Raw genomic sequence first — 18,690 nt, 5'->3', positions numbered from 1 at the left:
TGACTGATTCTTGACAAGTGGGACAAAACAGGATTGAAATAATAATTTTAAAAAACTGAATATATGTTTGTGAAAAGCTATGATTTGGCTATCAACCATGTTTTAGAACAACCTCCCAGTTTTAACTCAGCACTCAGCACTCAGCAGAATCATACTATTTTTAAATTACCCACATTGGTCTTACAGTTAATCAATTGAGATTTATTTTAATATTTTTATGACACTTTGAATTACTTCCTTTTAGGTGTTTTATACATCGTCCCCTTTGCATTTAATATCCAAGAGATAAGATCATCCAAGTTTAAATAAAAGCAAACTTTGCATTTAGACTAGATAAGTACTGATTCTATTAAACAAACTCTGTTGAAGAACCAACCATCAACCACTTTTATTTTCTTAACCAAACACTTCATTACGTATAGGAAAATGGAAAAAATTAAGTTTAGAAATTCTCAAAGTATTGAAAAAGTTTTCTGCACAGCTGAATATGTGACAGGTGTGTCAGAGGAAAACACCTCTTGAATAACAATGAGAAAGTGAGTTGTGCTGCCTTGTATTACAAACACCAACAGCCATAGTTTCTGGTGCATATGTCATCATAGAATACATTAAATATGAACATTTGCAACTTTGCAGATGTGTCCGTTAAAAATATTTCCACTTTATGTTGATAACAAATGTAATATAGAGGGCAATACATTTCTTTCTGTTGCAGATTATTAGTATATAAACATAACTTTTACAAGTACAGGGTTGCATATGTCTTTTTCATCATGGTCATTAGAATATTCACAGACTTTATGTTTTATTGCCCAGTTCATTTATAAGAAACATGTGTTTCAAAAACTTCTCACTCTGCAGCACCCCTACTGCTTTTGTAAGCATATCCTAATTTTAAAAATAATTACATCATAACTTGTTTTTCCTACACTTCCTATTGGTTCCCATTCTGTGCCATGTAATAATTTGAAGCTGCACTAATCAATATGTTTTTTTATATAAAACTCACTCACTCAGCAGTTCTACACACGAGTATTTGTAGAGTTGGAATCAGTACTCTGCAGATATTTTTCTTAAGATATGTTTTTGGGCGTTTTTGCCTTTAATGGACAGCTGATAGTGGAGAAGCAGACAGGAAACAAGGGGAGAGACAGTAGCATAACATGCAACAAATTTCCCCAAACAGAGTTGAAGCAGGGATGTTGTAGTTATGTGGAATGCGCTGTAACCATTCAGCTACCAGAACACTCCAGTACTCTGCAGATATGATGATAGATCTGCTCAGAAATGTCAAAACTCACAACAGAACTAAATCATCAGTCTAATACTTCTGACTCCCACCAAGCCCCTCTGAGGTTCACAGCTTCAAAGTGATGGTGACAGTTGGCAGCAGTCTCACATTTGCTCTTTAAACTGTGAATTCTGAGTGCTAAAGTCTGGCAAATTTCCCAACCAGATTCAAAATCTGGTTTAATTCAGGTTTAGTTCCGGACTCATTTTTACACAGTTACGTTGGACATGAATCTCACTCTACATTCAGAAAGTCCCAACTGTAAAAATTAACATTTTACAAATCATGACCCAATGAAAACATAATTGTTGATTTAAAAATTACTCAATTGTCACATTCTGTAAAACACTGGACTCCACAGATTTGACAGATAAATGTCAGTTTAATGGGATGGATATATAGCTGTTTACACTAATGTCTTCTGCGGCTGTGGAGGAACGTTGTCAAGTCTGAGAAAATGAATGTTTGGGCTTGGAGACTTAAAGTGGCTACGGTGGCCCTGAGGTGCAAAACATAACATTGGGCAAAACATGTTAGAACATATGGTTCAATCAAAAATGAGTTTAGTACTGAAAATTATGTGAAATTGAATGTGTATCTCTCTTTGGCCAGCTGAGATGTGGTATCTTACCATTACATTTGGAAATTAGACATGTTGGTACTGAAAAACAGGATCAGCTTTGTCAGTTATGTGAGCTAAATGAAGTAGAAAATGCTTTCAGTTTTGTTTTGTCTTTTGTATTATAATTACAGAAATTTTCATTCATTCATATTAACAGATTAGAAAGCACAAAAACAAGTCAGAAAACCACCTACATCTCACAGAACAGAAAAGGTAGAGACAATAATTGTTGTTTGTGATTGGACTGAACCCTAGTCAGTTCAGAGTTTACGTGATCAAGATTTGGTCAGTGAAGTAAACTCTCACGAATGCACTGACTGGTCATGAATGTATAGTGGGATGCTACTGGGCCAATTGTTTACACCAATTTGTCTGCAGCCAAGTTGTCTTGTTAGCTTTTTCAGATAAGACAAAGGCAACCTTTTTCTGATTGAGGGGCGTCACTCTGCAATGTTTAAAGGACAGGCTCACAATTTTTTTAGACTGTCTTAAAACAGCAGTCAGGTGAACACTGAAAATAGGTTTTCAGTGTTTTTAGCATCAAATTCTCTCTTTGTGTTTCCTCAGACAGTGTTTCCCTGTTGAGCTGCGGTGGAAGTATAGTAACAAAAAGAGGGACTTTGGCACTAAAAAGACTGTAACATTGAAAGATATCTACTTGATTTGACTCATTTGGACGCTGAAGCTTCATATTAGCTTCAGGTAATCTTTTAAATACATTTTTGCACAGAAGGAAGACTGTGGATTTTGTTCCCCATCACTTCCATTGTAAGTGCATTATGAAGGGATCTTCTAATGGTCAGTATGAACAGGAGGAATTATTACAGCAAGAAAAACATGTTTCAATATTATTTGGGCTCCTAACTGTTGATTAAGACAGACTCAAAAATTGTGAACTTATCCTTTAACTAAAAAGTAGGTCTACCCATTCCACCCTCATCCTGCACATCTACTGTAAAATGCAAACTTCTACCTGGCTGACACTGTGCATATAATTAAAGGACACTAAAAAGAGAAACAAATCTCTTCTTCCTCATAACTTATTTTATCATCTTCCCCTCTTTATACTATTATACTACTATTATACAGTCTATATTCTAACTTACATCTCTTTTCAGGATGTAGGAATGGAAATTTGTGCAAGTGTGGACATCTTTTCCTCTTTTCACTCATTCACTTAACAATCAAATATTTTCTCAAATGTAATTTGTATTGTATCTGTATGAAAAGAAACTGCCACAATATGTACTCCATTACAACGACATCATGAAGTGTGTTTCTTAAATCTTTATGATGGGGTGAATATGTGAGGAGAGCAAAGGAGAAAATGAAGTGTTGGTGTGGTTATGGAATATGTAATGTAGAAACCCAGGGGATGTCCAGGTGCACCACACGTGTCGATGACCCTCCTCTAGCCACTGGTCTCAAACACGAAAGAGCAGATTAAAATGGATCATTAAAGCTGCAGTGGAGAAAGACAGTTTCTCCTTTATGATGGCAATTCCTTTGAGCAATGTAACACACAGAGCACCCCAGGATTTTGACAGCTCCTGTGTGTGTGCCCTTTGATTGATGAGCCCTATTCCAAATGTTTTTTCATCCAAGTCAGTGGGAGTTTAAGTGCCTTGTGCATGTTAATACCAAACAAAACATTAGCCAGAGCGGTCCCATTGCTAACTCCCTCTGCTGATTTCATCACTCATCTCTCTCTCTGTGGCTCCACATGACTCCAGGACACAGAGAGGTAGAGATGGAGGGAAAACTAGGGTCGACTCCATTAGAGGTTAGTAATTTTACACACATGCTGCTATGAGATTTCCACAAGTTTTATGGAATCTGTCATTTTATCTGTTTTGAGTCAGCGATTCTGGATTTGTTTAGAATGAATACATGAAAGCCTGCTCATTTATTGACAAGATCAAGCCTAACAGGAGATGATGGATGACTGAGCTTTGTAATGCTTAACATGTTCTCTGTGTGGTTAACAGGATGTAAACCAACACATAAAACACACAACAGAAGCTTGTATGACCCTGGCCTATGTTGGACTTATTCATATGAGACAGCTGTCACTCTGTCACTGTTTGCAGAGACACCAGTCTGCAGCTCAGTCCCATACACTGATTTACATCAAATTCATTCAAACATTATACGCGTTCTCTCTCCTTTTATCTCTCATTCTTTTTCTCTTTTTGGAGAGTTGGTTAAATGACATTTAAACTTTGGTATAACTAATTCAATATCCATCTCTGATAGAAACACCAGCTCACCAAAGTTGGCCAGTGTCCAACCCATGACCAACAGTGGTGGAAGAAGTATTAGGATCCTTTACTTAAGTAAAAGTACCAATACAGCAATGTAAAAATACTCCATTACAAGTAAAAGTCCTGCATGAAAAATCCTACTTAAGTAAAAGTACATAAGTATTATGAGCTTGATGTAGTTAAAGTATTGCAGTAAAAGTAGTGGTTTGGTCCCTCTGACTGATATATTATTATATATGACATCATTAGATTATTAATAGTGAAGCATCAGTGTTAGAGCAGCATGTTACTGTTGTAGCTGCTGGAGGTGAAGCTAGTTTACACTACTTTATATACAGTTAGCTAGTTTAGTCCAGTGGTTCCCCCTCCAAAGGGTCAGCAGATAAATCTGAGGGGTCGTGAAATTATTAATTAATTAATTAATTAAATCTTTGATTTTTGCTGAAATATTGGATCATTTGAACATTTATTGAAATGAAAGCATGTGAGAAGTTTAGAGGGAAAAATCACTATTTGTTGGAGCTGTTAACAACTCATAGACATGTGAAATGTGACCCCGACTACACACTGCTTTTTGTAACCACTGGTTTCATCTTTAACAATGTGTTGTAGTTTAAAAGCTTGTTATATTATCCATTGTGACAAATCTTCATCTGAAAAGTAACTAAAGCTGTCAAATAAATGTAGTGGAGTAGAAGTATAAAGTAGACAAGCTTATCAGCACAGCTGTGCTTTTAGCTCAATGCTAACATCAGCAGACTAACATGCTCAGTATGACAATGTTCAACATGTTCACCATCTTAGTTTTGCATGTTAGCATGCAACATTTGCTAATTAGCATTAAACACAAAGTACAGGTGAGGCTGATGGGAATGCCTTTCGTTTTGCAGTTGTGAAACTATAGCTTATTATAAAAGTCAGTAGGATTCATCAACTGGAAACCATGAAGGTACCAAGTTTTGTGCCAATCCATCCAGTAGATGTCAAGGTATTTTACTAAATTAAAAATTAAAGCTTTGACCTGCTGTCAGCACTAACAGAAAATCAAGTCATTAAATTTTATCTTCCGGGCACCTTAAATATCTGTTCCAAATTTCAGCCACACAGACTAGTACTGACAGACAGGACATTGGATTTTTATTTGACTTTATATCTTGTGTAATTTATTGTCATATTACAAACCTGATAATATAAAGTTTAATTATTTATCAATTTTCTATGACTACCCCAAATAAAATGTTTATTGCTTCAAGGTGTCACTTTTATGGGTGCCAAGACTCCCTGTCTCATCCATAATTTGAACTCTAGTTTTCAGCTAGCTTTCAGAACTTCATTTCCCCCAAACCTGTGAATTATGACACTATTTTTCTTCCGTACAACTTAGTTACCTACTAAAAGGTGTGGTAGCATCTACACTAAAAAATCAGTGATAGTAGTCTTGAATTTCATGATTTCAGATTATTAAAACTCTTCACAGCTCAACTCTCAAGTCAGACTCTCATCCTCCGCAGAAAGACATTTAGCAACACAGGATGAGCAACTGGGAGCTGCCATTTACTCCCCACAGCTCTGTGAGCCGCTGCAGAAAAGCTGTATATGAAATCCGCCTCAGGACTGAAGCAGAGGGTTTGAGTGCCACTAATGGCTTGATGTGGCCCCCTGACTGTGTTCATTTCAGAGCAACCCAAGCTCATCCTCTCCCTACTGGGCAGCTAATGCAATTACACCCTTGCATATGCAGGGGGCTCCCTCTGTCTCCATCTCCACCTCAGCCCACTGCACTCTTAGTGACTTTGTGTGTGTAGGTGGGAAGGTGTGTGTATGGGTGTATGTGTGTGTGTTGTGAAGGGAGAGGTAGAAGCTGGGACTGGTAGATCTCATGCTCACGATTTACGGTTAATCAATCATCGTGCCGCCTTAATGACACCCTGCTGCTTCCCTAATGTCTTCTGGCAGAGGCAGCCTGCCGCTGGCACAGAGCTCATGCAGGCACACATATGGTCGCCTCAAGTGAGTGACAGGACCCCTTTCATGTGCGCTGCCCTGCACACTGGATGCCATCAGCCACATACAGCCACTGCTGGCTAGGACTGAAATGGTGGTGATGGAGAAAATAAGAAAAGAAAGAGAAGGAAGAAAGTGATGGAGAGAGTAGAGGAGAATTCCTGCACCACACTTGATTGGCATCCCTGCCTCCCAAAAGTAAATTACCAAGAACAATGTAGCATGTAGTGAAGAGAGTTTTACTCTCAGCTTCTCTGCTGACAACGTCTGCAGTAATAGGATAAATCTTAAGATGTTTGGGAAGAAATGTACACTGAAGTACATCTGGTAACTTATTTGAGAGTCCAAATGGAAAGTAATTACAAGATACTCACAGATACCACAGATAACGGCAAAGTGAAGGCCCAAATAACACAGACAAATGCAGTTAGAATTTACAAAAATATTCACATATTTTGAGGAAGTTAAGTACATTTTTGAAGGACTTGACACACTTAAGCAAGAGTTTCCTTATGATATTCCACAACATCCAAGGATGGTCCTTTAAAGAGGCTTTGAGGGAAGAGCTCAAATCTACTTTTATATTGTTATATATGTTAGAGAGTTGTGTCATTTATGTCACCACCTGCAATGCAATAATAATATTCAATCCATGTACTGCAGCAAAATGAATGGAAGCTAGTTGCTGCCAGGAAAAAGCAGGAAAAAAGCATTCAAAAACCTAAACCTGTGGTGGATGATGTGATTTATACTGTGTAATGAATGGGATAAAACATGCAAAAAGTGTTGCGTTTGAGGATTTGCTCTTAACCTGGGACACAATAATTTGACAAAAAAAAAACACACATACCCCAGTGCCCACTTACTAACTTTTTTTCCTGTGCTTTCAACTGCATCTCACAGGCTTCATCAGAGGGTGGAGTCTACTCATTTGTCATGTAGTTTTCTCTGTTGTAACGGGGAGACTCTTTGAAGGATCACTATGACATTGTGATGGCCACATGACTGACGGATACAGCCGAAGGTGTCAGTAGGCTAGCTTTCAGTAGCCTTGCTAGCTTGTCTAGTTGTGCAGTGGTAGAAGGTGAACAGGAAGTACATAACACAACTGCCCTTGAATAACTGGTAAAACTTTCTACAGCAAAGAGAATAATGTAGTAAAGTTGCCATTTCTTTATTCTTCAACCTTTAAGTTTTGATTAGTTGTGATTTGAACAATGCAAAAGTATTACAACATAAACACTATGATGATGAGAGAAACAAGCAAGCTAGCCTCCCTCTCGAATATGACATATCCGTTATGAATGACCATGCAAAAATAACTTGCAGTTAATCAGATTTTGAAAACTACATTGAAGGATCCCTTGTCTGACAGTTATATTATCACAAATTGTTCTCAAATTCTTGGGTTTGAGTCATTGTGAGCATGCTAACATGCTGACGTTTAGCAGCTATTATACTGTCCCCGCAATGTGTGGTCCTTATTCGAAGCTACACAGCTAACATTGTGAAGTCCTCCAATAATCATAAGGCGAACAGTAACTTTTCCTGGATATTTAATTTTATATATATATATTTTTTTTTTTTTGTAAAACTGCAAAATGCAAACAGAAATCAGAATCTAAACAATGCTCATACTGACATGTATGTAAGAAATACAAAATGGCGAGGACCACCGAAATGGGATTCATCCTCTGGGGATCATGAATGTCTGTACAAAATTTCATGGCAATCCATCAGATAGTTGTAATATTTCAGTCTGAACCAAAGTGTTGGGTTGACTGACTGACCGACATCACCATCCCTAGTGCCAGATCAAACTCAAAAAATGTCTCCTGAATCAGCATTACAACCAAAGAAGAAGGACAAAAACAGCAAATGGCCATCAAGTGTAAAGCAGAAATTTACTGGATGCAGCCTGTAGTCTCTTGCTGCCATTGGGATGGTTTAGGGAAAGTGGGAATGTATGACAGGTACTTTTCTTGAGATGGGGTTTTTCTTCTGATTCCACTGAAGATATGTGACATGTGGACTGTAGGAATGCAGAGTATGTATCAGGCTGTTCAGATTAAATGACCTCCACAGAGCAGAACCTCACCAAATATAGCAGTGATGTTTTTGGAGCAGTCAGGAGGAAGGCCCCTGTGAGTCCAAAATGACATTTATCCCAATCTGACATGGCATTTGCCCCGGACAAACCCTGTAGCCGAGTGTCATCACATCAGTCAGAAAAAAGACTACATGAGCCCTTTGGAGCCATTTCACAGGGTACCATACTGTGGTCCAAACCTGGCACAGGTTAGAGCGCCATTTTGCATCCCGGCCTCTCATCTATGCAGATAATCAACGGTGCTGTTTCTATGGCAAAGAGTTGGGAATCCATTTGCATGCAGGCCGCTGCAGTTAGAGGCCCATCTGTCCATTGGAGCGCTTTCTAATTTATGTTAGTTGTTGTTGTCACCGTTGTCAACACACAGCACACCGTCCCCCTCAATAGAAGTGACAGCAGAGGAGCTGTGGAACTAAAAGAGCAATCCATCATCTGAGTAAAGCTCCAGTTTGACAGCTCACGTAGACTGAGGCATGTGAAACTATGAGCCTGAGGTGATTTGTGACAATAAATGCACATGGGAAATATATACATATTAATAAATTCCTTTTCAAAACTGTTTTTCTCACCATTTATATATTTTCACTACAGTATATATGATACACAGAAAAAAGGGTTAACAGTTCTACATAGAACACTAAAAAAGCGTTTTTTCCACCAACATTTTATGCAAAGGTACTTCAAACCAGTAAGAACCATTCCACTTTAAAGAACCCAGTTCAGAAGAAGTATTTTATGAATCTTAGAAAGTTGAAAGAAATTGTAAGATTAATCATCATACAGCCAACCCATATTCATATACAAGGATATGACATAAAATATGTCTGTCCTTTTTTTCAGATGAGCTACAGCATAACATCTGAATTCATCTTTTTAAAACATCAACATCATGTAAAATATATCCTTAACATAATTACGCACCAAAACTTGGCTCTGGACCAACTTAAAACTGTTATGTGAGGTCAGTAATTCTTCTTGCTGTATATTACCAGCCAGATGAAGCATACATACATACTCCTGCTTTTATTGCAAAAAAATTAATATCAAAGCACATATAATCAATATTTTTATAATAAACGAGAATTATCACTGACTACAGTTCCCCTCAGCTTAGCGAAGTTTAGCTTCTTTTAGCATTGTTTTGGTTGACTCTCACCGCTCTCATCAGCATTGTTTTCAGCAGAAAAGCTCAAAATACAACAGTACCCTCCCTGCTCAGTACCAAACAGCAGACAGACAATGTTAGCAACCAGCATGTGAAAAATAGTAAAGCATTCAGCAGTTAAAATATTACAATTTGGAGTTGGTGGAGACCAAAACAATGCTAAAAGGAGTGAATATTGGACTTGACTGATTCATCAGTTGACCAGAAACACTCCAAATGTCTGCTGGATGTGTAAATAGTCAACTGTTCCACTGTTTGCCAACAACAATAAGGCGATAATATTTCAGTGTTGTCAGTTGAGTTTCTTTGTGATCTGTTGGCCATAAATTAATTTCTGTATCTTTAAAGCTGCATTCATCTTTTTTTTGGCCACTCTGGCCCAGAGCAACAAGCTGTGAACACAACACTAACATATTATCACCTACGATGATGGACTTGTTAGCAAACCGTTGCTTATTTACACATCCAGCAGACACAGTGCAACATTAGCATTCATCTGGAGTCATGTTTGTGTCCACTACTTCATCAAAGTCCAACATTCACTCTGTCATTGGTTCGGTTTGGGTCTCTACCAACTGCTGAGGGAAATATTTGGCTATTTAGCTTCTACATGCTCCACTGTGTTCACCAGCTGTTTAGTGCTGGGCAGGTAGTGTACAGGGGGTTTATCAGAGCTTTTTCACTGAAAATTCCCATTGATGAGAGTGGTGAGGACGACCAAGCAGTAAAGTTGTAGGTTGTAAAACCAAAACACATTGTCATTTGATCCATTGTAAATGTAAAAAATAAATAAATAAAGGTTTATGGTAGAACCCTAAAATAGGGCACCTATTTGTGCAAGCAAAATAACTTAAAAGGGTTCTCCATTGTAATTTTTTCTTAGTGTATTCTTTGTGAGTTGCTATCAATACTTGTTTTTCATACTTCTGTTTAACATTTGCTATGCCAGCAACAGGGACAAGACTGTTATTTTGGGCTGATTTTCATAGAGCCCATGCATGTATTGTGCTATGAAGTTTGTTAAGGATGTAGTGGTAAGCATGCAAAATGTTTAGCTGATACAATAGTATGATGCTGCCACCTACTGGATACTTTTCATCACTGTCTCTTACACTTGTTTATGTCTATTATGTGTTATCCTCATGGCTGAATTACTGAGTGCTGAAAAGTCTGGAAATGACTGTATTTGCATTTTAACATGAGGTTTTAGCATGTAAAATTTTCTTAACATGTAATAGCCAGCATCCCTATTTCTGTGTTGTGTTATTGTTGGGTGCTGTGGCTCAGGAGGGTCATACATTATGGCAGGATCATCTGCTCTTCCTATCCACATGTCAAAGTGTCCTTAAGCAAGACATTGAATCCCAAACTGTTCCTGTAGCACCTCGTTCAGAACTGAGCCATATCACAACATGTCTCCTATGTGGTTGCTGCTTCATTCTCACTCAACCTACTAACAACCACCTCCTTTTAAGTGTGACCAAGACAAAGGAGATGGTTGTGGATTTTAGGAGAACCAGGACTACACTGAATACTATTTCCATCCTGTGGGAGAAGAGGTAGAGGTGGTGGAGGGCTACAGATACCTGGGCGTTCACCTTGACAAGCGACTGAACTGGAAAGGTAACACTGAGGCTGTCTACAGGAAGGGAAAAAGCAGACTCTACTTCTCGAAGAAACTCAGGTCCTTCAATGTGTGCAGCAAGATGTTGCATATCTTCCAGTATGTTGTGGCAAGTGCAATTTTCTTTGCAGCCATCTGTTGGGGCAGCAGCATCAGAGCCGGTGACTCTAAGAAACTGAACAAATTGATAAAGAAGGATGCTGGGGATTGCTATGGAGCCCCTAGAGTTGGTTGTGGAGAGAGAAACGTTGCATAAGTTGCTCAACATAATGAACAACACCATTCACTCCCTACATAACCTTCTGGTCAGACAACATCAATGCAAATTAATAGCAATATCTTGACTTAAAGTTTAAAAATCTATTTTTATTCTACTTATTTTTTATTTAGTATAGTACTTTTTGTATATATTTTTGGTATTTCTCACACACACCTCATTGTGTGTATTTTTGTAAGATACGTGTGTTGTTTTTTGTGTTGTGTTGTTCTTTTTGTCATTTATGTGATAGCTGCTATAACACTGATATTTTCCTTTGGGGATAAATAAACCACTCTGTTTATCTGATGATGTTGGAGACTGCATCACAGTAATACTCCTAACTTCCAAATGGTTTTCTTTATAGAACATTTTATAGGACATTTTACATGCTGTGGTCATGGTCCAGCATTCTAACACAAAGTCTGTGAAGTTAAAACATGGCATTTGTCTACACCCTGCTTAGTGTTTCTTTTTTGCAATATATCTGTAAAGCATCTTGTAATATTTTTCCTCTTAGTATCATTTAATTCAGTTGTTTTTTGTGTGTCCAACTGGCCAATGAAATCTACCTAGATGTAGACTTTCTCCCTCTAAACTTTTCCCAACACCACTTGTTTTCTGTGTTGAGTGTAATAACTGTGAAATACTTTGCTCACATGTAGTTAAATAAGCTCAGGAACATTATTTATTTTGGGCCATGTGATCATTAATGTCGGTTGTGTGCTTGTAAAAGGGGTTTAAATAAAAGTTTTACATTCCCTTACTTTAAACAAAGAACTTGAACACTGAGCAGCCGATGAATAGAACAGGCTATATTTTATACAAAAACAATGATAAAAACAACTGAAAAAACAAAAATTAAAATGTCAAACTCACTTAAATACAGCAAAATTAAAACTATGACATCAGCCATGTTTAGACACCCAAACCATGACTAGAGAGTTGAACAGCTGTCTCTTCATTATCACCTGGGGGGGAGAAAAAAGCACAAAGTTGGAACATAATAACTTGGCTTGCAGAGGGGTGCCACATGACTCTGAACATCACAGTCCTGTCCATGGTCAACACAAACCAGCCGCGTTCTCCACCGTAAACTCACATGGAACAGTGATCGTACGGTAGAGATCTACAGCTAACGTCCACCAAGTCTCAACCAAAAAAGGAATGTGTAGCTTTCCTCAGTATTAAGCCGGCTGGGAAATAAAGTTGTCATTTGTTACCGAACGAAAAGTCCAACCAGCCAAACATCACCGTCTTTCCTGCTCCACTAAAACACTCTATCGAACTCGGTCTGACTGGTGGTGGCAGGGTTCCTGTTCTGGTTGGGCTGCTGCTGGGGCATGTGGCCTCTCCGTCTGGGAGGCGCCAGGTATTCAAACATTGAGGTGTTGTGGGTGGAGAGCATGTTCTTCAGGTCTGACGGCATGGGGTCGGACCAGAAGAAGTCGTGGTTGAGCGCGTCGTCGCTGTCTGTGCGCTGGGCCGGGTCCAGGACCAGCAGCTTGTCGATCAGGTCCAGAGCGTACGGGTCTTTGACGTAAGCTTTGAGACGATCCTTCACTTTCCTCTTTTGGCCTTTAGGCAGCTCCATCTTCTGGTACAGCTCGTATTTCTTATCCACACCAGGCCACACCTAAAAAGATTCATTCAAACTCATTTTAAAAAGGATGTACTGGATTCTAAATGTGAAGTGATGGCAACTTAAATCCAAACTTCTTACCTCAGCAGTGATGGAGCCACAGAGCTGGCTGATAAGTGTGAGCTGGTGCTGCTCTGTGTTCCCCTGCATGATGGGACTTCTGGTCCACATCTCTGCCATGATGCAGCCTCCTCCCCACAGGTCGATAGGGGGGCCGTAGTCTCGCTCACCTACCGGTAAAATAAACAGATTAATGTTCCAGACTCTCACCATGTAAAAGGAGGAACCCTGTGGAGATTTTTTTGACCAATAGTAGAGCAAAGTTTTGATGTTTTGTTTGTCATTGTGACACGATACACATTCAGAGTTTCACCCTATTCCACTGATCTACAGGTGGCAGCATCGCACCAACAAACACAGCAATGTGCCAGTTAAGGCGAATGTTAGCAGAAACTTTATTTACCTTTAAACTAAGCCGCAGCAGAGTTTATTCACATGACAATGACCTTTAATGACCTCCCTAAAGTGGTGAGGTGGAAAAGGTAAAGTGAGGTGAGAAGCAGGAATCTAACAAGCAACATTATTCTTTCAGGCTACTGGTCAGTTTCACAGTGTGGGAATATTTTTTTGCAGCAAGCAATTTGAATTATACTCACTGATTTTGTCATTTGTAAATCACTTTGTAATGTGTAATAATTGTTAAGGTTGGCTGCTCTGGTGTTGTTGCAGGACCTGGCCGATGCAGTTGAGTGAAATGCAAGCATTGTGCCTATACAGAGGTTTAGTCTTACCCAGCAGCAGCTCTGGAGGTCTGTACCACAGTGTGACCACGCGGTTAGTGTAGCGGTTCCCCTGGCTGTTTTTGGCCAGGCTGAAGGCTCGAGCCAAACCGAAGTCAGCCAGCTTCAGGACCCCGTCTCTGGTGATGAGCACGTTAGCTGCCTTCATGTCTCTGTGAAGAATCTGATTCAACACAAGGGAAATGTCACGTTTACAACCATCAGACATGTATAGAATAAACAAGGTGGTAGGATTTCTTGGGTTTAAGCAACGATAAGATACATTTTCCTCATTCTTATCAATTTTTCTATTTTGACAAAACAAACATGACCTCACATAACATACACTCCTCTATGGTGCATCAGTGCTCACATGTAGCATCCTGATGGACTGCAGATGTATAATAATCAATATTGTTTTTAATTTCCTAAGTATGAGTGGAGGCATTCTGCACTTTGCGGTCTTTGCACAGCACAAATATTGCATCAATTCCTGCTATAATGATTTAATATGTTGACTTCTTGTATACTTCATGCTAAAAACAGTATACAGTAAAGATTAGTACACAGTATATACACTTCATATGTAGAATGGATTTGAACACAGCAGCCACGCTAGCTGCTCTGTGAAACAAAGTTTGGGTACAAACTGTTGTTGAGACATTCACTCTGGACAAAACATACAGACAGACCCTCACCACCATCCCCAGACCCACTCAGCTAGCATGGCTAAAAGCTTTTTGAAAGCACCTGTTCAGGTACCTGCCTCTCCTGGTCTCCATCATTTGGAAACAATGCTACTCTGCAGGAGACTTTCAAGCAAAGCCAAACAAAAAGACACAAACTTCAGTTTAAAGAATCAAGTGTGTCGGACGCTGACAAGAACCCACCTTGTTTCTGTGGATGTAGTACAATCCGTTGAGCAGCATCTGCATGACCTTCTTGATCTCTGCCAGAGTGAACTTTACATTGGCGTTACTCAGCAGCCCGGCCAGATCGTGCTCACAGAAGTCAAACACCAGGTATATGCTGCCTTTGTATCTATTGAACTGAGTAGCTGGAAGAATGATGAGGGAGAAACAAAAGAACGCAACCAAGTTAACACAACATGTTCCAATCAATGAGGAAAGACTTATGTTCATGACATTTATACATGGTAAGCAGACTGCATGCAGGTTGTGGGTTGTAAGGACACACATGCATGTGAAACTTTATTAAAAATAACCCACAAGTAGGGCAGATAAGTGAGCTAAAAATAAAACCACGTAGACCCAGATGAAGACAGAAATGGATTGTTGTTGCAAAGTCACAAACTGGAGACTTGTGACACCAACCTTTTGTTCTGCAGATCTCTATCAGATTCACCACATTCTCATGTTTGAGCAGCTGCAGGATCTTGATCTCTCTCAGAGCTGTGATTGGGAACTGAAACACAGCAGCCAGAGAGAAACGTCAATAAGTGACGCACTAACATGAGTTCAGCATTTTGTCAAAACCTCTGATTTATACAGTCAGAGCACAAACAGCAGCACTACGAGCACAAGATCTACGCTGCAGCTTTTTTCCCAGTCAGTGTGTTTATATGCACTTAAATGCATTTGTGAGTATTTAAAAGTGAGTTTGACCATTTGTTAAAGCCCATGACAGCAATAGCAATAAAACCTAAAACCTCTTAGTAAGCGTTACACTGTCCTCTCTTACCCCTTCTTTCTCATTTTCCATCAGAACCTTCTTCAGTGCAACCTTCTTGCCGGTCTGTCTGTGCTTCGCTTTGAACACCTCCCTGTGAAAGACAGAAGAGAACATTACAACACAAGCTTCAAATAAAGCACACTTCCACTTACAGGTGTCAATGTATATTAATTGCACACTAGTTCGTTCTTCTGTTAACTAATAAATATGTTATGCAGCACCTATTTAAAGTGGTTTAAAGTTGGTTGCGTGAATAGATGGACAGATGTGGAGCTGGTAGTCAGAGCTAACCAGCCATGAGCAGCTGCAGTCAGACTCTCTGTGTGGTACCTGTGTTGTAGCTGAGCTAGAGACTCAGCACTGAGAGGCTCTACAGTGTGTGTCAGTACATAGCCATAGCCCTGTTGTTTATCATGGCTGACATTACCATCATCAGTCCAGAATCTCGTTAACCTCTGAATATAACACAGTTAGTTATCAGTGGGCCCATGTGTCGTGTTTACTGCCACACAAAAGGAATAAACCTTTGGGTCATTTGCATTATCACGGCTCTCAGAGTATCAGCGCTACCAGCAGCTCTGTGTGAGAGGCACAAACCGAGGCTACAGTTCGTCAGTGTTGTGATTTTATACTATTATACCGATATTAATAATTGGCGACGGCTGAAATGAAATATTCCTCGGAGTCTTAGCTATTATGTCATGATTAGAGAATTGGACTGAACTGAATTTCTAAATCCAAGCAGACAGAATTAAATAAGCCAATTTTGAACGGAAAAGGTGGTTTTTACACACAATATACGTATTGCTGGAAAATTCACCTGTATTAACATCACATGCAAACATAGACCTGTGTGTGATTATGTGTACAGTGCAAAAAAACGCCTTTAACGCCACCTGTTCTCTTAGATCTTCTTTATGACTAACTTTAGCTATTAGCACAGCTAGCCACACAGACACACACCCACACATACATACATATTCAACTTAACTATACGGTACAATATTTGAGTACTACTCACCCAAAGGTCCCCTGTCCTATTTTGGCCATTTTTTCATATTTGGAGAACTCATCACAGAAAGGAAATTCAACTCCATCGTAGTATTTCGACATGATGGCGGCCTCCCGGTCGGGCCTGGAGAAGGGACATTTCATTCGACATTAGGCAAATTATGTACAAAAAATGCTATTTATAACCTGTCCCAGGTAGTTAAAGTGATTATTATATACGTGGTTTACAAGTCAGATTGTAAATGTATGTAATTAATGATGTAAATCCTTACTTTTCAGCCCCACCGGCGTTGCTTGTTTTGTCTCGCTGCATCTCTGTATGTGACGCTCCTACGTACGCTGCATTCAAGTACAACTCGGGCGTCTACAACTGCTGTGCAAAGAACTGTTTCAATAGCTTATTAAAATTATTAAAACATTTAATGAAAATAATACAAGGCCATATTTAATTTTTACTAACAACACAATGCGACAATATATAATAGAATACATTTTATTTATAAACCTGTCATTCGTTTTGACAGTTTCAGTGTTGTCCAAGCTCAACTGTCACTGAAAGTTCTGTCTCTCCCATAATTATATCCTGTGACTGTGATGTGTCTGCATGCTGTATTTACTATGTTCTTGGGTCGCACACATAGGCCTGATACAAGACAGATACTATGGAGGTATTACCGATTACAAACAGAAATTTTTGTAAAGCTGATTTTTAGGGCAGTACCTGAAGGCAGCAAATTGGGACTTTTACTGGTATGAACAGAAGGCGACACCTGGCGACCTGGAGGAGTAATAAAACCTTTACTCAAGTAAAAGATCTCAAGATTTGTTCCACCACTGCTTATTTTCATGCCTATAAATGTGTCATAACACACTGTAAATGTAGGCAAACGTCTGTTGCAAACATCAAAAGCTGAGTAAATCATGTTTTTGGTTCCTCTATGACAGAGTGAGTATATAGTTTATTTATTGAGGACATTGGTGTAGATATGGCAAATATGTAATGCAAACATTGCATTCATAACTATTCAAAGAAGTAAGAAGTAGATAGATAGATAGATAGATAGATAGATAGATAGATAGATAGATAGATAGATAGATAGATAGATAGATATAGATATTTTGTGTGTATGTGTGTGTGTGTGTGTGTGTGTGTGTGTGTGCGTGTGTGCGTGTGCGTGTGTGTGTAATGTTAATTTGTCCTATCCATAAAAACAGAAAAAAGTGGTTTGTTGTAAAGGCAGTAATGCTTAACTAAAGCATGAGTCATGGTGATTTAATGCATGGATTATTGCAGGACGTATCATGAATTATTGTTGCTCACCATTGACAAATTATCAACACGTAATAACACTTAATAAATGAATGTTAATTCATAGTTACTTCATACATTGATTGACAGTTTTTATACCCACAGTTATTGTGTGTATAAGACTGAAGCTGATCATGTACAATACATCCATCTAGTGTTGCTAGTTTGTAAACATAACATAAAGACCACTGAGTCATGCAGCAACATGTAGATCTGAGAACCAGTTTGATAAAAGAAAAAAGCAGCTTCATAGATGCTGATCAAATGCATGGCTTTAAAATGCCCTTCACTATATCTGGAATTCAGCTAATTTGGTGGCATATCAGTTCACTTATTGGTCCATTTAAAACTCAGAAAGTCGTAGTGACTTGATTGTTTGTTAATAGTGAGCAACAGAAATTCATATATTAATGCATTAAATCATCATGAGTCATGTATTAGTTCGGCATTTCTTAAAGTCCCCTTCCACTCAAAAATGTTTTTTGCTTATTGTTCCTTCAGTTGGATGTTTGAGCTTCACTGTGCAGAATGATTTATGTGCAGAGTTTGTTTTCACATTAATCTGCTGAAGAAGGAAAGTTTCTCTGAGCTCACTTTAGTGCTCAGTTTAAGGGGCGGGCCTACAAGTATGATTTATGACATCACAGCCAATCCTGGTCCAATATTCAACTTACACAAGTGTGATGTGGAAACTTGAAGCCTGCAGTGCACAAACACTGAGAATAAACTTTACAGTGGAGGAGGAGGCATCTTGTATCCATTAGTGTAAATTTTGAAATTCACAACACTTGCATATTTATAGATTCTGGATTTTTCAATGAGGGACAAGAAGGAGGTGATACTTTAAGGATTTTAATGAGGTAATTGGACTTTTTCGAGGAGGAAACATATTAGACACATATTATTATAACAAGCAGAGTT

The 18,690-nt window shown here is 38.8% G+C and overlaps 1 protein-coding gene across 1 annotated transcript; it reads right to left on the bottom strand.

The window, feature by feature from the left end:
- Positions 1-12,136: 12,136 nt before the first annotated feature.
- On the bottom strand, positions 12,137-16,833 carry cdk9 (cyclin-dependent kinase 9 (CDC2-related kinase)). Its single transcript, XM_042394623.1, has 8 exons — positions 16,733-16,833; positions 16,471-16,584; positions 15,459-15,540; positions 15,092-15,182; positions 14,648-14,814; positions 13,770-13,941; positions 13,060-13,208; positions 12,137-12,972 (listed from the first exon to the last, which is right to left on the bottom strand). The coding sequence occupies exons 1-8, from the start codon at positions 16,771-16,773 to the stop codon at positions 12,607-12,609; spliced, it is 1,182 nt and encodes a 393-aa protein (XP_042250557.1). The 5' UTR covers positions 16,774-16,833; the 3' UTR covers positions 12,137-12,606.
- Positions 16,834-18,690: the final 1,857 nt, after the last annotated feature.

The sequence above is a fragment of the Thunnus maccoyii genome, chromosome 19 (assembly GCF_910596095.1).
Source record: "Thunnus maccoyii chromosome 19, fThuMac1.1, whole genome shotgun sequence".
NCBI classification, from domain to species: Eukaryota; Metazoa; Chordata; class Actinopteri; order Scombriformes; family Scombridae; genus Thunnus; species Thunnus maccoyii.
The sequence above is the reverse complement of the archived record's forward strand: the minus strand, read 5'-3'. Positions and strand labels throughout refer to the sequence as shown.